At 42.2% G+C, this 20,777-nt stretch overlaps 1 protein-coding gene across 1 annotated transcript; it reads left to right on the plus strand.

The window, feature by feature from the left end:
* Positions 1 to 6,376: 6,376 nt before the first annotated feature.
* On the plus strand, positions 6,377 to 11,995 carry hsd17b10 (hydroxysteroid (17-beta) dehydrogenase 10). The gene is made up of 6 exons (XM_033969835.2): positions 6,377 to 6,431; positions 6,978 to 7,142; positions 7,824 to 7,988; positions 8,456 to 8,584; positions 9,312 to 9,420; positions 10,398 to 11,995. The coding sequence occupies exons 1-6, from the start codon at positions 6,408 to 6,410 to the stop codon at positions 10,586 to 10,588; spliced, it is 783 nt and encodes a 260-aa protein (XP_033825726.1). The 5' UTR covers positions 6,377 to 6,407; the 3' UTR covers positions 10,589 to 11,995.
* Positions 11,996 to 20,777: the final 8,782 nt, after the last annotated feature.

Consider the following 20,777-nt stretch of genomic DNA (forward strand, 5'->3'; position numbering starts at 1 on the left):
TAAAAACCCCTCAAAATTGTGTTGTATTTTAAATGTTTTTCAGGACTCGAATAGCTCTTTGCCCTTATCCTGTCTGACCGCTCTAAAACTGCCACTGCCCCTCCCCAAGTTCAAGAACTATTTTTAAGTCTAAATCCACCCATTTATAAAGTAAAATAATGCCTCCATTTCATCATTTGTACCAATATAAATGTACTTAATCCCACCCCCGACGACCTGTGCAGCGTAAGATTAAGGTCTCATGACATTGTACTAAAATAATCTTCATTCTTGCTGTTTAATTCCAGTTGGTATAAGTTGTCATCATTGTTTAGCATTATGGAAGCACCAGACAGTTGTGGAAAGACTTGGAAGGCTTTTTTTATTTAGTCTGGTTGTCGGTGGTAACGCAGAGGGAGGGGACAAACGCCACGAGAGAGTCAAGATGGCCGTCAAGTTTGTACCGGTGGGAAATGACTTACAGTGCTGAAATAAAATTTATTCTTTTAGTAAAAAAAAAAAAAAAAAACAAGTCTGGTCTTGTTTTTTTAATATTAGGTCACATTAGAAATGTAGAGTTCTGTGCTTCTAGATGCCACGGTGTAAAGGTGCACAATGTGGCTTTTCTGCTGGTCTCCATGGAGATGTTTTTGTTTCAGTTTTTTTTTCAGTTGCTTTATTGCCTGGGATGTTCCACAGTATGGCATTTCAGCTCTGTCTTCATGGAGTTTAATTGTTTTGTTTTTTTTCTGCCTGGGATTATCCACAATATGGCATTTAAACTTATCTCCATGGAGATGCCACAAAAACAGTGGTTTTAGGTCACATTAGAGGTCTAGAGTTCTGTGCTCCTAGATACTATTCTGTAACGGCTCACAGTGTCACTTTTCTGCTTGTCTCCATGGAGATGTTTTTGTTTTTGTTTTGTTTTTTGCTGGGGATATTCCACAGTATGGCATTTCAACTCTTATATCTCCATGGAGAAAAGCAGGTGATGCCACAGCTAAGTTAAAGATCAGATCTGCGGAGAGGAGAGCCCACACATTAAGGAGTACATGTTTATCAAGGTATTTGTTGTTGAATATCTGAGTCAAAGCAGAAACATCTCTATGGAGACAAGCATTAGGTGGGCCCTAACCAGGAAAGTTACATAGTGCCACTTTAAAGTTATGTCATTGAAGTAGTAACTAAAATTAAATGAGAAAACCGGGTTTTGTGTGTCAGATGCCCTCCCATCTCCCTATATCCCTGTGTTTCAAATGTTCTCCTATCCTCCTGTGTCCCTGTATGTCAGATGCCCTCCCATCCTCCTACATTTCGAATTAAAACTCCACAGAATGATACAGAATACAGAGAGACACGCCACTTTCCACCATCTTAACACATCTAATTTATTACATATTCAAAAGTTCAGATTATAAACTCGCTTGTTTGATTCACAGTGATCATTTCTTTCCTTCCTAATTCTTGAAGTCTCGTTTGGGGGGCGCGCTCCTCAGAAAATCTCGAGATATTACGCACAGGTTACGCACGCCACTCGCTCCAGGACCACGGAGCGCTCTGCTAAAGGAAATATGGCGAGGAGACTGCTGCTGCCGACGCCTGTGCTACGGTTTGTTCATGTTTTTACCGCTTATTTAAAGTTAAAGGCCGAAATAAACGTAGCCGGAGACCGAGGCTGATGTCGTGTGTACGTGGATGCGTGCGTAGTAGCCGAAGGGAGAAGGAGAGGTGGGTGCCAGTTGTGCTAGCTGACAGCGGGCTAGCCTGGGCACATTCTGGGCTAAGGGGGTCCAAGGGGGGCTGTAGAAGCGTTTATGGTTGGGATAAATCATTTGGACAAACGCAGAGGACGCAGGCCAGATTTTTTATGTGGGCATGTAGGTTCGGTTGGTGGAAAAAATGACGAAATGAGCTGTTTTGGTGGTTAAAGATGTGCGTAAAGGCCGTGTAAAGAAATGGAGTAGAATTCAGAACAGTTGAGTCCAGGTTTAGTCCTGCTTTATAACTACATAGATGTAGTTAAGTCCTGGTTATGACCTGTTTTGGTGTCCTCGTCTTCTTCTTGGTTTAGTCCCGGTGAATGGAGTAGAAATCAGCCAGACCGGTTTGGACCTGTATGATTACGCCTAGATGTTGAATACTCTTATTTGGTTGCTTAGACCTGGTCCAGACCTGTATGATTTCCAAATGCTCTGAGTTGCTCTAGAATTTCTTGCATCATTCACTCCCCTGACTCAGTTAAGATCAGCAACCTGTAGTCTCTAGTCACACCTGCCCAAGGGCAGACTGACAGGAGTGAGGCTGCCAATCTGCACCATCAATCAGTGACACACCACATTCATACATTAGCAAGGAGGGTGGAGTGCCTTGCCGAACGATACAACAGTAGTGTGCTGGGGACAAACGCTCTCATCACCAACGTAATGCTGCTTCTCTGAAGTTGCAGGTACTGTCCTGGAGACAGTTTTAGTCCTCTTTTAGTCCTGGTCTAGTCCTAATGTAATATAGTCCTTGTTTAGTCCTCATGTTCATAATAAACATATTATAGTATTGTTTTAAATTATTTGGTTTTCTCTTGCAGATAAAACATCCAGATGCCCTCCCATGAAGTGACAAGACACCATGAAAGAACTATCTACATTCGGATCTGCCTTTCTTTGGGTCAAATTTGGATTATTAGACCCGTGACTTTTGCAGCGCAGCTCAAATCTTGGGTGTTCCTCTGCCCTTTCTTCATGGGTCCTTTTGGTCGTATGGGTGCTGTGGGGTGAGGTAGTAGTTTGTATAGTTTTAGGATCACACCAGATCTGGGAGATAACTATACAGTCTACTGTCTTTCCCACGGACCTAAACATCTGCAGACAAGTTCATCAGAGGAGACTGGGCCTGACGTGGTTCTGGTTTAGGTCTGATGTAGTCTTGGTTTAGGCCTAGTTTATTTCTCATTTAGTCTGAATGTGGTTTAGTAAATTGTAAACCAATTGACTTTAAGGCTGACCTAGATGCCCTCCCATTATTTTATATCCTTGTGTGTCAGATGCCTTCCTATCCACCTATATCCCTGTATCAGATGGTTCAGTCCTGGTTTAGTGAAACTCATATTCAGTGGATGTGGGCTCCTGACTTAATGCTCCATTTATTCAAATAGTTCTAAGATTTTTGCCATAATCTTGTATAGAAATTATAATTAAATGCTGAGGTTTAGTCAGACCAAAACCTCCCCAAATATTTAGTCCTGGTTCAGACCTCGTTTTGGTCCTGGTTCAGACCTCGTTTTGGTCCTGGTTCAGACCTCGTTTTGTTCTTAGTTTAGCACTCGTTTTGGTCCTGCTTTAGAACTTGTTTAGACCCGGTTTAGACGTCATTTTGGTCCTGGTTTAGACCTCATTTTGGTCCTGGTTTAGAGCTTGTTTAGACCCGGTTTAGACCTCATTTTGGTCCTGGTTTAGAGCTTGTTTAGACCTCATTTTGGTCCTGGTTTAGAATATGTTTTGGTCCTGGTTTAGAGCTGGTTTAGACCTGGTTTATACGTTGATTTGGTCCTGGTTTTGATGGAGGAGACTGCAGCCTGTTGCCACGGTGACTGTAGGCTCCGTTGCCATTGGAGACCAAAAGGCTTAAATTAAATCAAGAGTTTGAAACATCTTTTCAATCGTTTAAACATGTAGACTCCCCCTCTGGCCTGATATTACATGTAAAGTAAATATTTGTGTTAGTATTTTTATTAAAATAGAAGTGAGTGTTTTCTACAGCCTCTACCAGCTGAATACTTTAACACTGCATTATTCATTCACTTGTCAGTCACAGGAGGAGGATGGTGATGTTACGGCTGTGTTCATGTAGTGATGAAGTCTCTGTGTTTTATACAGAGGGACGTCAAGTCTGGTCAAGGGCTGAAACAAATTCATCAATTAATCACTTGTGTTGTAATGAGGTGTTGTGAGGCTGTATATTGGTGTTCTGGCTGTTTTTTGGCTGTGTTTTTGGTTGTGTTCTAGCTGTATTTTGGTTGTGTTCTGGCTGTGTTTTTGGTTGTGTTCTAGCTGTATTTTGGTTGTGTTCTAGCTGTATTTTGGTTGTGTTCTGGCTGTTTTTGGCTGTGTTTTGGTTGTGCTGTGGTGAGGTTAAGGTTATAAAGTGCATTTGACACATAAATATATTTTTCTAATTCTGACTTGGTTTGTTGACGTAGTATCTGTGATAAGTAATTTTACATCAGTTAAGTGTCAGCTCGTGAAGAAAACAGAAACCAAAACATTTGAAAATACAGGAAATGGCAGTGAAAGTTTTGGGTACTGGGAGGAAACCCAAACAGACAGAGTGAGTTGTTTTGAGGTGTTCTGGCTCTGTTCTATCTGTATTTTGGTTGTTTCTTGGCTGTCGTTCTGGCTCTCCTGTGATGAGGTAATAAGTTGTGTTGTTCTAGTTCCAGCTCTGTTCTGGCTGTATTTTGGTTGTATTATTGCTGTCCCTCTGGCTATGCTGTGTTGAGGTAGTGAGTTGTGTTGTTGTGGGGTGTTTGATTCTAACCCCGATTCTGGAGATGCAACAGCACGACCCTCTGCCTTCCACAGCTCGGCCCCTCTCCCCAGACTAAAGACTGTGCACTCCAGATCAGACTTCACCGGATCAGAGGTCTATGGGGGGCAAAAACACCCAGCTATAAATGTTTTTTTAAATATATCATGTTCTTGGTAATGCCACAGTAAAATCCAAATGCAGTACACCAGACTGAATGTTTTTATTTCATGATTGTACAACTCCTTTATCTCTAGGTGCAATCAAAGGAGACTATTTTTCACTTTGTAATTCAGATACAGGGTGTTAAAGCTGCGCTGTGTAACTTTTCTGATGGTTTCTGCTATCCTAGTACCTTGGAACATTCCAGGCAATGCAATATGACATTTATGGGCCCATATTAAGCTATTCTCTGCCCTCTGTTCTGATATTGTTTCCTTATCACAAACAGACCTGGAGTTGTTTTGTTTCATTCACATGTTTAACACACAAACCCTGCATATTTAGGCTGAGTTCTTCTCTCAAACTCAAAACACTCTGTTCCACCTTGTGATGTCATGTGGGAATACAGGAGGTGCACCACTGTGTTTTTAACTCCATACACCTTCACTAGAATTATTTCAGCCCTGGAATCTACTCAACTAAAGAGCATTTTGAGCTTTGGAAATGTAGACAGACTGATGATAAAGGATTACTCAAACATGTGTGAATGAAACAAAACAACTCCATTATAACATGACTGAAGTTCACAAGAGTCAGTTCTGTGTAAAATGGCAACTTCAAGGTATATTACACCATCTACCCCCTGGGAGAAAGACCAAGCCAAGTTAAAGGTAAGATAGGTTTTAGGTTATCCCAGGCAAAGACTCATCTCCATGGAGACCAGCAGGTAGCAGGCCCCCACTAGAAAAGTTACATATTGTACTTTCACCTGGACTTATAACATGTTATTGTAAAACGCTTTGAACTTGTTGGTATAGATAATGCATTGCACGAGCTGTTACTTGTAAATAAAGTTTTTTTTCCTCCAGCAACGAAATCTGAATATTATATAAATGAATAAAGTCAACTCTACATTCATTTGTACCAAAAGGGGGTGTTCCGCATACTTCTCTCTGATTGGAGAATCTCGGGTCAGGTGACGTCCGCCTACGCTCTCATTAAAGATCGGTTGAAAGACAGATCTCTCACTCTCACTTGTGAAAATAAGATGTACATTTCTTAACGGATTATATTAACATTATCATTTATATTATTATGTCTCTAGAATATCCATTAATTTCTGTAAAAATCGATACAATTAAATGCGATTTTACAGAAGAAGCAACAATGTATATGTGTTATTAGGTTATTGAACAGTAACAGTTCCATCTGATGTGAGTGATCAGATTTTATTGATTGTTGACGCAGTGTTTTTGTGTTAATCATTATACTTTTAAATGAAACCAGTTAAAAATCAATTAAACTGTTCAAATCTACTGTAACTATAGGTTAGAGACACCATGAATTTTGTTGCCATGGCGAATGTAGCGGCCATCTTGTGACTTAAGTGAGTTTTCTAACAGAAAACAATAGAACAGGGCTAGACAATTAATTGCTTAAACGTTTTCAGTTGACAAATAATGCTATATTTGTGGTCTTAGTAATGCAGGAGCTCTTTTGGGAAAAGACAAATATCAAATTATAAAATACACCATGATTAAATATCCATCTCCCTAATAGTTTGTATGAGTTCTTGAGCGGATTTTCACATTCTGTTGAGACTGGACGTTAGATACTGTAGGTTACCATGGCAACACCTCCCTAGCCGTCATGATCACATCTCGTTGAAAGTCCCCACAGAGCGGTACCTCCTGTCTTTGTGGCGGATCTCTGTGTGCGTCACGCCGTCACGTTTGTGAGTGAACATGGCGAACATTCGGTGCGTCAAGGTGAGCTCATTTTTGTCCAAACTGGGCCCCTGCGCTTATGAGGATTAAGTTCATCTTTAAATATTACACACGTGAACATTTCTGCTTTCTACCCGTGTTTTTAGCTCGTTTCTATCGTTTTGCGTTTTGAGCTAAAAGTTAAATTATAGTTGCCGTGCACAAGTAGCAGTACCACTCCCATTGAATTCAATTACGGACAATATACTTATATTTTTTATAACTATACTTTGTCTAAATGTGTTAAAATAGTTAAAGTTCAATTTTGCGTAATATAGGACCTTTAAGCCACGATATAATGCTGTCACCACCTTAAAAACATACTTTATTATTGGTCTAACTACATCTCTAAAGCTGAAAATGCTGTTCCACCTTGTGATGTCATGAAGTGGTAGTTTTCAAGTTGACAGTTACCTTTTACCTTTTGTTCAGTAGAGATGGATAGTAGAGATAATGAGCATGTTTACATGTGTATGGTTGATTTGATGAGTGAAGGTGATGTTCCTTATTGTCTCTTTAAACCCCAGTATGTGCACTCTGTTGTTCCAGGGCATGGTTGGTGTGGTCAGTGGAGGGGCCTCGGGTTTGGGCAGAGCCACAGTGGAGCGTCTGATCCAGAGTGGAGCCTCCGCTGTGATCTTGGACCTGCCCTCGTCAGAAGGTGGTGCTGTGGCTGCAAGTCTGGGGGAGCGCTGTGCCTTTGCTCCAACCGATGTGAGTCTATTTACAGGAACATTTGAGAGGTTTAACATATCTGTCAACGGGGGACAATCTAATCTATCCCAAAAGGTTACGAAAAGTGGAGTTGTTGACATGATATTGACAAAGGTGAAATTTCGTCTCTCAAAAAACAAATCATGGGTTACAGGAAAAGCACTCTTTCCTGATTTAAAGGACTTAGGCACGGCAGCCATAGACTGTGTATATAAATGGATATAGCTAACCTGCTAGCTGCTGCATTCCAAGAATAGGAAGTGAGTATGGGCGCACTTCAGCTCCATCGCTTCTGACTCCAATTCACTTTCTATTGTGTCGCCCCTCTCTCTCTAACTGCTGCTGTCAGACTTGTCATTTGGGTCTTAAAAATCATGTATTAACCCACTCTACGTGATCCTGGTATTTTTATTTTCGATATTGTGCCCGTAAATCAGATATGAACATTAATAGCAGACAAATCATGCACCCTCAAGTTTGCCCCTATAACTGCTCTAGCCTCGATGAGCTTCATTTGACTGGAGCTGAACACTGTGGGTGATATCACCTTCACTTAGTCCACGTCTTTATACAGTCTACGATGGTGACGGCTCTCCTTGTTGCTATAGGAATAAAGCAACTCAAATAAAAATATTGAGTATTATTGAATGAACTTAATGGGACTAAACCCATGTTTTTCAGGTGACCTCAGAAGCAGATGTCCGCTCTGCAGTGGCTTTGGCTCGGGAGCGTTTCGGGAGACTGGACTTGGCAGTGAACTGTGCCGGCATCGCTGTCGCCGTGAAAACCTACAACTTTAAAAAGGACACACCGCACAGTTTAGAGGACTTCCAACGCGTCATTAATGTGAGACAAGAGACAAAACAACCAGGGAACAGATAAGGCAGATATGAAATGCTCTGCCAAAGATTTAAATGCTATTCCTGTGTTTTTTCAAACTGCGGTACAAGATCCTCTGCAGTTTGAATATTTACTTAAAGAGGGAGTATTATACAAAAGCTATGTTTTGTTTTTGGTTTTTCAAGTCTACGTCACCCATGCTCCCACCTGACAATTCTCTAAAAATCTATAAAAACATTACAAAACTGTACACAGCAACTTGACAAACCTAAATAAATTACCTCCTCTTTAATTTTAAGTCAATCTGATATTTTTTTGTCCTTTAGCAAACTTATAGTCCTAACAAGTAAAATATTTTAGTTTTTAGTCTTTTATGACAAAGCCTGACTTATTCACAGAGGAATGAACAGTTTTGGTTAAGTATAATGAGCTGAGTTAGTTTAAATGTTTTCATATTGTGTGTTTTTCGTCAGGTGAACATCGCAGGGACCTTTAACGTGATCCGTCTGGCTGTGGGAGAGATGGGGAAGAACGAACCCGACGCAGACGGACACAGAGGCTGCATCATCAACACAGCCAGTGTCGCAGCTTTTGATGGACAGGTGAGAGAGGTCTGGTAGATGCAGGGAGAGGTCTGTCAAGGGCAGGGGGGAGAGGCCTGACAGGTGCAGGGAGGTGCGGAGAGGTCTGATCGGTTGGCAGTTTGAATCCCGCTCTCTGGATCTTAACTTTGTGAGAAATTGCTGAGGGCGTAGATGGTGGTGGAAGCCTGATGGGGGCGGGGGGAGGTCAGGGGGAGGTCTGACGGGTGCGGGGGGAGGCCTTACAGTTGTAGTTGTAGGGCTCTACCTCAAAGGCGTATACTCCAAAGCTGGATTAGTGGGTTTGCAGGGTAATTTTGGTGTTAACTCTGGTTTAGTGATACCACGGAGCAGGATCTGTTTCTTCCGGGGCAGATCTCTATGGTAACCTGCTCCAGACCAGATTAAGTTCCAGAATTAGAGTTTGACCATTCCTCGTCTCTGACTGGATAAAGAGCTGTTTTATATCTTTTTGTTAGTTTCTCACTGTTTTGAGCTAATGTATTTCAGATGTTGGCTTAATGTTTACTGAATACAAATCATCTTTTAAATATTTCTCTGTATTTATTGAACTTCCTCCCTCTGTTTGTAAAATCAGACGTCAGATTCACCTGTCTCCACATAAAGACTCTGCTCCCTCCTGTGTTGTTGTGTGATCATGATACTGTGTTGTTGTGTGATCATGATACTGTAGTGTTATCATGATACTATGCTGTTGTGTTATCATGATACTGTGTTGTTGTTGCAGGTGGGGCAGGCTGCGTACTCGGCCTCTAAAGGTGGCATCGTGGGCATGACCCTCCCCATTGCACGAGACCTGGCTCCTATGGGCATCAGAGTGGTTACTATCGCTCCAGGTACAACTGTGATACATTTATTTGAGTCATTACAAACTAAGTACTTTTTTTTTTTTTTTTTACTACTTTTGCTATCTAAAGCAACATTTAAAATATTTATTTCATCCAACTTTAGTTTTCTATAATTCCTCACCTGGTTTGATTCATGAACTTGAATGTCCAGCAGAGGGCAGCAGAATGTTTTTGTTTTTTTTACTTCCTCCAGTTTGCTCTGTGATGGCCTTCAACTTTTTGAATTAAACTTACTTTTTATATGTTCCATTTTGAATATATAAAATTTAGTTTTAAATTGTTGATTGCTACAGCAACAGTGCAAATTCATTACTCTGAAACCCAAGGCCAGGAAAGCATAGGAACACAGAATTAGAACAGTGTTTAGAGCTTACAGAGACGGCAGGAGGTTGAAGTATTACTAAAATAGGTTTGATGGTGATAACATAATGTTTAAAAATATATATATATATATATGTTTTCTTATTAAATTAACTGTATGTAGTCTGCACTTGATTTAAAAAGGTACTACAATCACATCTGACCCTGTGTGTCCAGAGCCTTAACCTGCAGATAGAGACACACACAGTGTCTCAGTTTATGGACAGGCCTCATGTGAAAGAACCTCCTGAATTCACTCACTGAGCTGCAGAGTCTGCACTAGCACTGAGTCATGATTGGCTGCAGGTGTTGGGGTTTAGGTGGTGACAATTTAGATCAGAGAGACATTTTAGGTTTAAACCAACTGGATTTCAGCTTTGGACCTGGCAAAGCAAATGAGAGACTCATGTGAACCAAAACACCAAATAAATGCTCATGCCCAATATTTCTGTAATTAAGAATGAATCAGCATTATAATTGTTGAAGTAAAAGTTATATTTGATTTGAACATGTTTATCTTGTACATACAGTTCCTTGAATAACACAGACCTACTCCCATCCCCCCCTCCTCTTTCTCCTCTTCCTCCTCTTCCTCCCTCCTCCAGGCCTGTTCTCCACTCCTCTTTTGGCCAGTCTTCCAGAGAAGGTGCGCTCGTTTCTGTCTCGTCAGGTGCCCTTCCCGTCGCGCCTGGGAGACCCCGCGGAGTTCGCTCACCTCGTCACATCCATCGCAGAGAACCCCATGATCAATGGAGAAGTGATCCGATTGGATGGAGCTATACGCATGCAGCCCTGAGACCTGTGTGCGGGAGGGCATCTGGAGTGGCCTGAGATCACCTGATATCTCCACCTTCTAAAGACTCTAGTTTAAAGGTGCACTATGGAACTTTCCTGGTAGGAGCTGTCAAAAATGTTATAGATTTGCCTGGAATGTTCCACAGCATGGCGTGATTTCGATACTAAGGAATAGACTCGATTCTCTATACTGATTCTGATACCACAATGATCATAAAAACTTTAATTTCTTTCTTTTATATTCCCATGTGGCTTTATATCTGTGCAATCCCTCAAGATCATTCTAAAGATATTAACCCTTTAGCGTCGGATCCTATCGTTGCCGATAGAGCGCGGATGCGGACTTTCCAGCTGCGTACTCCGCAACCAGTCGTGCTCTCAAGTAAATTCAAACGGCGTCTCAAAGCGGAGGCACGGGGCTATTTAAATATTTTTCCGTCAGTTACGGTAATATGCCTCTGTTGCTCCGCGAAGGTGACGAATGAGAGCGCGGGTGCTGCGGGGATTTTCCCAGTCATTTATTCGATGTGTAAAAGAAAAAATACGGATGAAAGTGTAAAATAGAAGTAGATGTGTGAAAAAATGCAGTAAATTCTGATACTTCCTTTTAATATGATTTTTATGGCTAACAAAAATATAAAAGTCTAGGTGACCTATACTGGCCCATAGTGTGCTCAGTCCTTAAAGGGTTAAGGAAAGGTTCATTTCTGTCCTGTGAATGTGACTTTTTCAGGATCAATACCTGCTTAAATGAGTATCTAGTTTTGATACTAGTTTTAGTATCGCTTAATATCTGATTTTGACAACTTGGCTTGTCTCCACAGAGATTGCAAAGTTTTGTACCATTTTTGTGGAGTATTCCAGGCAAAACAACATGTCCATGGAGAAAAAAAACCTGAACCCCCCACTAGAAATGTTACACATCGTAGTTTTAACACTGAGCTGGAGGACAGGGCAGTTTTCTCTATGATCAAATTAGCCTTTTAACTGAAAAAATCTAACAACATAGACCATGATCCTTTGCGTCGTGACTGTTATTAAATGAACTTTTTAGAGAAAGCTGCACTGTGTAACTTTTAAGTGTCTGCCAGCTTCTTGTCTCCATGGAGATGTTCTGTTTTTGTGAGGAATGTTCCACTACTGTATATGGCATTTATCTCCATGCAGACTGCACTAGGCCAAGTGTGTTTCAGCAATACATCAAAACATCTGTTATGTCAATGCAAGATAAATTAATGTTATGTTATCTCCATGGAGACAAGAAGGTGGCAGACGGAAAGTTACACAGTGCTCCTTTTAGTGGTGAATGATTTGTTTATCTGTAAAACACAGCAGAAACAGTAAATATGTAAATTACATAACAGTTTGAAGTTTTTTTGAATTTAAATAAAAATGTGAATCAGTTTTGAAGAATGTCGTTTTTCATTCAGATAAAGTGAAACTCCGCCCACAACGTCATTTCAAACAGAGCTGCTAAACTGGGCGGGGTTTGGAGGACTAACATTGCCAAAATGTCCATGTACACAGTTTAGTAGCAAAAAGTGGATTTAGTTTTAGTTTCACTTTAACAACACCTTTGTAAAATTTGAATAAAAAATGACTATTCAACTATTTCAATTTAGCTGGTTTCAGACGATAGCATGTGGTGTGTGTCTCTGATGGAGCAAGGGTCAGTTTTCCATCTCATTCTCTGGTATATTTTTTTTTACCGGGACTTAACCAAGAGAAAACCAGGACTAAACCAGGACTGAACACTACACACATGACCCCCATAGACTGGACTCCCCGTGCCCCTTCCTCTTCCTCTCTACACAGTCAAACCCAGAAATGTTTTAACTGATCATTTCTATTGGTGACAAGCTCCATTCTCCCTCTGCATTTATCCAGCCACATCATCACATCTGGGAGGGCATCTGACACACACCTGCAGATTAGCAACATTTCAAATCCTGCTCTAATGGATTTGTGCAGCCACACATTTTGTTAGACACACATTTACAAGACAATTTAACAGTCTGATTTGTAAAGTCGTTTGTTTTTTTTCCCTGTGAGTCCAGTAGGAGGCGCCCTTCACACACTACACTCATTAAACAGAAACGATTTTAAACTCAATTTCTAAAGACTAAAAACATGTTTATGTGTCAGTTTAGCGGCTTTGTGCTTAAAGAGCTGCGTTTTTCATTAGTAAAACTGGCCATGTCTCTTGAGTACTGATGCCGTGTCATGCTCCTCATTTTGCTCTGAGTTTTGAGTGATTTTCTTTGATTTTACTGGAAAAAACTAATGAACAAATGTCATGTAGTTCCACTGCTGCTCTGGACCAAACGGAGCAGGTCTGTATGAGTGTTCTGCCTCACACAGGACTGCCCTCAAACACGTTACACTTTTTATTTTAGTTTGAAAATAAGAACATTTTGAAAGTTAAATTGTGACAAAATTACAAAAATAAGCATATGTATTGGTACGTCTGAAGATGTTAACGGAGGCAATATTTTAACTGGGACTTTTCCACATCAGGGAAAGAGGAGTTTACAGTGTTGAGGGTTCAGAGAGAAACAGAAAGTTTAGTGTAGTCCTGATTTAGTCTGGTCCAGTCCAGTCCAGGTTCAGTCTCTGGTTTAGATCTGCAGTGAGGAAGACTTTGAGCAGATGAAGAGGAGCGTATCAAAGGGTTAACTGTTTAAATGAATTGATAAAACAGCAAAGTCACTGGAGCCATTTTAGAATTTTGAACTCGGCTACTGTCTTTGCTCCTGTCTGTCCCTGTCTTTGCTCTTGTCTCTGCTCCCGTCTCAGAGCTGAAGCACTTCAAAAGATTGACTTGAGTGTTTAACCTCCAGATGAACCACAGTCTAAGGGTCCGCTCTGTGCTTAATCAGTGGAGCAGGCGGGAAGGGGCGTTACCTTCAACAGCCTTGCCTCAGATTGGCTCTTTGGTTGCTATGATACTCGCATAATTCCAAATATGGACCTTGGCTCCAAATTGGCCGCTATAACTGCTGTAGCCTTGATGAGCTTCATTTGACTGGAGCTGAACACTGTGGGTGACGTCACAATCACTTTGTCCACTTCTTTATACACAGTTTATGTGCACACGTTAGCAAACACTGTTTAGTACAAATGTTTTAAGATAGATTTAAACACAGAGTGGACACAGCTACGTGGTAGCCGTGCTCATGGGCACATTTCTGGCTCGACTCTGGCTCCAATTCACTTGACACTGGAAAAATGCCACACACTGTCACAAAAGTACAGAGACATGTCTGAAAACTCAGATTAAATTGATTGATTGAAATTGATTCAAACAGTTTTCTGGAGCCTGGTCCTGTTCAGGTGTTTGGTGAGAGTAACTAAACAAAAATCTGTTGGCTAATGCTAGCTAACTTGCGACTTTAATTTTAAGTGAGAGAGACTTGTTTAACAGCACAAATCTGCTCGCCTGTTGTAGTTCAGCTAAATCACTCCATCAGATTTCAGATTTCTGCTAAAACAAAGCTCAGATTAAAGTCTAACAGAACTTCAGACAGGGCAGTTCCTACAGTTAGCGTCACACCCCCAGGGAATGCAAAGTATCAATATGCAAAGCAGTTCCACCCGTTTGTCTGAGGGTCAAGGAAGATGTGGAGCACTGTTTATGCTCAGAGACACTGCGTCACTGATCAGAAGTGATGCTCCAGAGATCTGCATCTGTGAACGAGGGAGGAGGAGGGAGGAGGAGGGGCTAGATAGAGTGGGGGAGAGACAGGAGGAGAAGACACAGAGAGGAGGAGAGGGAGTAGGGAGAGAGAGAGAGGAGGAGGAAAGGGAGAGGTTCAGGGGAGGAAGTGCAGCAGACATGAGGAGTGAAGGAGAGAGAGAGAGGAAAGGAAGAGTGGAAGAAGAGAGACAAGACAAGGACAAAACGGAGGGTGGTAAACAAGATGTGGGGAGATGGGACATGCTGTAAATTGAAGGAGAGACAAGGACAAACAGAGAGGAGGAGGAGCAAGTGGAGGAGGAGAGAGTGAACAGCACACGGTAATGAACACTCAGGATACACAAACTGTAAACACCAGAGTGTCGCTTGGAGCTGTTGTTCCATTTTCAAAAACATGTTCATTCATTCAGACACCTGTGTACTTCAGCACTCGAGGTGAAGTGTCTTGCCTAAGGACACAACAACAGCGCGCAATCTCACTACTGAGCTGCTCCTCTGTGGTCCCAGTGGTCTCCCATCCAAGAACTGACCAGACCCCGACCTGCTTCAGAGCTGAAACGAGATCAGGGAATCACAATGTGCAAATGTTCTTAAAAAACAACTACAGTACAGTGTTTTTAGTCGTTATGTTTTCAGTTTCAGGAAAGAGAGAGATAGGAGAGAGAGAAGGAGAGAGAGGGTAAGAAACAAGAGAGGAGAAGAAACAGTGAGAAACAGACAGAGAGAGACAGAGAGATAAACTGCAGTATTTTCTTATTGTAATGATTTGCTTGAAATTAAACTGAACTCAAAAGTGCATCTCTCACTCCTGTTTATTTAAATATATAAGGATATAAATATATACATGTATAAGTATATAAATACATAAGGATATAAATATATACATGTATAAGTATATAAATACATAAGGATATAAATATATACATGTATAAGTATATAAATACATAAGGATATAAATATATACATGTATAAGTATATAAATACATAAGGATATAAATATATACATGTATAAGTATATAAATACATAAGGATATAAATATATACATGTATAAGTATATAAATATCCAAATATATAAACTCTTGTTGCATTCTCAGTAAATCTAAGCAGGAAACGTGATTTTCATGAACTTCACTTAAGTGATTCCATCTCATGAGTTTATTTTTGCAGTGAAGGACACAGGACAGAGAGAGGGGGAGGGAGGGAGAGAGAGAGAGAGAGAGAGCAAGAGGGAGGGAATAAATGAGAAGAAAAGTGGAGGAAATAGGGAGGGAGAGAGCAAGAGGGAGGGATGAGGGGGAGAGGGAGGGAGGACCATCTTCTGTATTGATCAAGATGAAGATGCATCAGCCTAAGTGGATTAAGCCTCAAGAGATGCAGAGATGGAGGGAAGAGGAGGAGGAGGAGGAGGGAATGGAAGAGGAAAGGGTGGAGGAGATGAGAGATGAGAGCAGAGAAAAAGGAAGTAGCGGGCAGAAAGAGGGATGAGGAGAGAGAGGGTGGTAATGAGATGGAGGGATGAGAAGAGATTGAGAAAAATAGAGGAAAAAGAAGAGGAGCAGAGAAGATGTTAAAAGGGAGGAAAAGAGAGGGCAGAGAAGAGATTGAGAGAGGCAGAAAAGGTGAAAGAGAAGAAGTTAAATGAGAGGGAGCATGACAGGAGAGAGAAAGAATAAATGAAAAGAAGAGTAAAGAGAGAAGGAGAGAAAGGAGGGAAGGAAGAGAAGAGATGTGAGGGATGGACAGGCAGAGGAAAGAAGAGAGAGAGGAAAGAAGGATGGAGAAAGGTAGAGGTAGAAAAGGCACAGAGGGATTACATGATAAAAGTAGGAAAATGGAGGCAGAAGGAGAAAGAGTGAAATAGAGAGAGGAGAGAGAGATAGAAAAGAGGAGAGAAAGAGGGGAAAGAAGGATAGAGGAAGAGGTAAAGAAGACACAGAGGGAATATATAATAAAGGATGGAAAATAGAGACAGAAGGAGAGACAGAGAGAGAGCGAGAGAGACAGAGAGAGGAGAGAAAGAGAGAGAGAGAGAGAGAGTGATGGAGTAAAATGTAAATGGGAGAACAAACTCAATTTACTGAGTCCAATGAGATAAAGCCAGAGGAAGGGCATCTGACAGAAAGTGTGCCTGCAGAGGACGGGAGTCATCTGTATAAACATGTGACATTTAAACAAACAACAAAATACAATTATACAAAATAATAAATGAAACAGCTCCATCTTCATGGTCTCACTTTACTCATGAACATTTAAAGGTCCATATTACACTATTGTCTGATCTGTTCTAATGTTGCTTCCTCATCACAAACAGACCTGGAGTTGTGTTTTGTTTCATTCACATGTTTAACACACAAACCCTGAATATTTAGGCTTTTGGCTGAGTTCTTCTCTCATGTTTTGTAAAGTAGAACAAAGGTCAGAGGTCAATATAACTCTATGGGCGAATCACAGTTGAACTTTCTCATTATTAATTAGGGATTGGTTCCATAAACTCGTCATATTAATCTTAAAGTCTTTTTAAATGGTGGTGATCACGTCTTTGGGGTTAAAGACTGAAGCGCTCCTTATTCAAATAAACAAACAAACAAACACAAGTCTGAAGGAGCCGAACACAAGCGTGTCTGTCTTTGGCCAAAAGACGCTTCAAACATGGCCCGCCATCTGCTCCTCGCACCCCTTCTCTCCCTCCTCTCTTCCTGTCCTCCTCTCTCTCCTCCCTTCATCTCTCGCTCTCCTCTTTGCCTCTGTCACTCTCTCTATCTCCCTTTCTCCAGCTGTCTCTCTCATTTCTCTGCTTCTTATACTTCTCCCTCTTCCTCTCTGACCCACTCCCTTCTTTCTTCCCATCCTCTCATTCTCCTCTCTCTAACTCTGTCGTTCTCTCTCTTTCTCTTTGGCTATCTCTTCCTCACTCTCCCTTCTCTATCTCTTTCTGTTTTGTCTCCCACTCTTCTCTGCCTTTCTCTCTCTCATCTCTCTTTCTCATCTTTTCCCTCTCCCTTGTCTCTAGTTCTTTCTGTCTCTCCCTCTCTCCATTCTTACATTCTCCCTCTACCTTCTCTATTTCTTTCTCCCTCTCTCCTCTTTCCCTCTCTTCTTCTCTCTCTCCTCTCTCCCTCTTGCATCTCCTCCGTCTCTCTCCCTCTATCCCCTCCCTTTCTCCTTCTTCTCTCCTCTCTCTCTCTCCCTCTGTCCTCTCTCCCTTTCTCTCCTCTCTCTACCTCTTGCATCTCCTCCGTCTCTCTCTCTCTCCCTCTCCCTCTCTGTCCTTCCCTCTCCTCCTCATCTTCTCTCCCCCCCTCTCCCTCTCTCTTTCCCTCTCTCCCCCTGCCTCTCTTCTTCTCTCTTTTCTCTCCTTCTCTCCCTCTCTCTCTGGCACAGAGCTGAATGCCCCATGAGGCGGATGTCTGTGGCTTCTGCGCCAATGAATACAACAAGGAAACACCACTTTCATTTAGGCAAAAAAGGAGAGTGAAAGAGGCAGAGAGAGTCGGAGAGGGAGGGATAGAGAAGGGGGGAGAGGGAGGCATAGAGGGGGGGAGAGGGAAAGATGTGTGATCAGTCTAGTCACATGAAATTACATCCAAAATCTTCATTAAGAAATATTTAAAAAAAAAATCAGAACAAGCTCAACACAAAACCTCTTTTCTGAACAGAAGAGAGAAAGAGAGAGGAAGGAGAGACATGAGAGAGAGATGGGGAAGGAGATGAGGAGAGGAAGAAAGGAGAGAGAGAGAAAAAAAAGAGGGGAAGAGGAAGAGAGGGAGATAGAAGGAGGGAGATGCCAGGGAATGGAAACAAAGAAAGCAGAGGAAGGTAGAAGGGGGAGAGGGAAAAGAGTGAGAGAAAGAGGAGGGAGGGAGAGAAATGATAAAGAGAGACTGAGGGAGAGAGAGGAAGAAAGAGAGTGACAGAGAGGAGAAAGGTGGGAGAAGGAGGACAGGAGAGAGAAAGTGAGTGAAAGAGAGTGAAGTGAGGGTGGGGACAGAGAAAGGAGGGAGAGGAAGAGGCCATAAGAGAGGTGAGAAAGAGCGAGAAGGGGAGGGAGGGGTGCGAGAGAGAGAAGAGGGAGGGAGATGGAGAGTGGAGGAAAGAGAGAGAGGAGGGGGTTAAAGAGAGGAGAAATGGAGAAGGGGGCAAAGAGAGACAGCAGAGAGAGAGAAAGAAAAGGAGGACAAAGAGAGGAGAGGTGTGGAGAGAGGGAAAATGAGGAGGGGGCAAAGATAAGGAGAGAGGAGGAGAAAGAGGAAGGGGGGAAGAGAGGAGAGATGGAGAGAGAGGGGGATAGAAACAGGAAGGGTAGGGGAGAGAGACGAGCAGAGGGACAATAAGAGGATAGATGAGAGAGAGAGAGAGAGAGGAGAGGAGGGGGGACAAAGAGATGAGAGATGGAGAGAGGAGGAAAGAAAGAAGAGAAAAGGAGAGGGGGGGCAAAGAGAGAAGAGAGTGAGAGGAGAAGGGGGAGAAATAAAGGAGATGGGGGGTCTTTCATGGAATAGAATTTTCTGGAAGATATCTGGAATCTGGAGTAGTAAAAACAGAGGCTGACGTTTTCAGAGACAAACAGAACAGAATGCATTTATGAAACTGGTCCAGTGTTTCCCAGAATCAAGTTCACCACACAGAGACAAACAGATACACGTCTGTCTGTTTTTATGTCCCTATGTTTCTTTTACTCAAGTGTTTCTCAAAATGTGGTACAGCCCCCAAATGTGTGCGTTTTTTTTTTTGGTCTTCTTTTTAACAGAGTGGTCACACCTCTCACAGTCCTGGTAAAGTTACTCACTGCGGCTTCAACCAAGTCATGGTAACAGCCCTCGTGGCCCTGGTAAAGTCACACACTAGCTTTAACAGGGCCATGATAACAGCCCTCCTCAATGCCCTGGTAAAGTTTCACACTGTAGCTTTAACAGAGCCATGGCAGCGGCCCTGGTTAAACCCCAGCACAGATGGTTTGTCTCTCAGCTCCTTTGGCTTCAGTCAATAACAAAAGCCTTGGACGTTCCACTGGCCATTACACTTTTACACCTCAGTCCACCCCCCCTTCCCGTCTGCCCCACCCTCCTTTTGCCCCTCCCTCCTTTTGCCCCTCCCTCCCTCTGCACAGGAGAAGCTGTTAGCCTCATTTAAACTGCCCGGCTCTGTTTGATCCCATTGTCAGTTTACAATGCCAATCAGCTCGGAACGATTTTTAAAATATCTAATTGCGATAGCGGTGAGGTTTGAGTAGGAAGTTATATTTTAGACTTTCTTTAGACAATAGAATGTAGAATTTTGTACATTAAATGTTCATACTTCGTTTTCTATTCCCATGTGCCTTATATCTGTGTAATCCCTCAGTGTCCAGTAGGTCCATGGGTGTACACTAGTCTATGTGTCTTATACTTGTGAAAGATACAGCTCAAGATCATGACAACGCTAATCTAAGATACAGTGTTAGCAGCTTGTACACAGAATAAAACCCCGGTTAGTTTTCAAAGAGGACAGTATATTACCTAAACAAGTGCAGCCATGCAAACAGTGATATTCAGACGTTACAGATATAGTTGATGTCGAATGTCATGATTTGAAAATAGACTTGGTGAATCCCATTACGTTAAAACAAAGGTCTTAAGTCAATATGGGTCTGCTGTAATGGCCTGAGCCGTGTCCAGGAGCACAATCGATGGTGAGAAGCAGATGGAGGAGACACAGAGCCGATGGTCCCTCTCTATCGTCTCTGCGTCTGTATAATAGTCACATTTGGTCTGTTTGAGTGTGTGGTTGTTTAAATTGGCAGAGTGGTTAGCATTACACCCTCACAACAAGAAAGTCCCTGGTTCGATTCCTGACTGTGTGGATTTTACATGTTCTCCCTGTGTCTGTGCGGGTTACTTCTTGCCTGGCTCTGTGTATTTTTTTATACAGAGGGATGTCAGTCTGGTCCCCACTCCGTCTGTTTTGTTTGGGGTCCGATCAAAAGCCTGTCCCTGTCCCTGATTGGATAAGCCACCTGTCGATTTTCATCTTCAATCTTCAAACTGTAAACACTTCACTGAACAATATATAAATAATAATAACAAGCACCTTGGTGTTTCCCTGTCATCCACACACAACATCTGTCCCATCAGATACACTCAAACTGGAGCACGGAGAAAGAAGGGAGGAGAAGAGAGGATGGACAGAGAGAGAAGGAGGGAGGTGAGGGTGAGAGGCAGAGAGGGGAAAAAAGGGGGGCAGAAAGAAAGAAAGGGACAGGGCGGGAGGGGGAAGAGGGGGAAAGGGAGAGAGAGTGACAGGCAAAGAGAGAGGTAGAGCGGAAGAGAGCGATGCAGAGAGAGAGGGAGGGAGAGAGGGAGAGAAGAAATGGTTGAGACGGGGGGTTAGAGAGGAAAGAAGGGAAAAGGAGAGAGAAAAAAATGAAAAGAGCAAGAGAGAAATAGAGTACCGGTAACAGGGAAAGAGTATTAGATAAAAGATGGAAAGAGAGTGAGTGGAGACAGAAAGAGAGAC

The sequence above is a fragment of the Periophthalmus magnuspinnatus genome, chromosome 7 (genome assembly GCF_009829125.3).
Source record: "Periophthalmus magnuspinnatus isolate fPerMag1 chromosome 7, fPerMag1.2.pri, whole genome shotgun sequence".
Lineage (NCBI taxonomy): Eukaryota > Metazoa > Chordata > Actinopteri > Gobiiformes > Gobiidae > Periophthalmus > Periophthalmus magnuspinnatus.

What these genes read in the sequence shown, in the direction of transcription:
- hsd17b10 (XM_033969835.2), top strand. Translation starts at nt 6,408, where the DNA reads ATGGCGAACATTCGGTGCGTCAAG. An exon ending in GTGCCTTTGCTCCAACCGAT is followed by an intron (nt 7,143 to 7,823) that starts GTGAGTCTATTT and finishes CATGTTTTTCAG; the next exon opens with GTGACCTCAGAAGCAGATGT. An exon ending in TCGCAGCTTTTGATGGACAG is followed by an intron (nt 8,585 to 9,311) that starts GTGAGAGAGGTC and finishes TTGTTGTTGCAG; the next exon opens with GTGGGGCAGGCTGCGTACTC.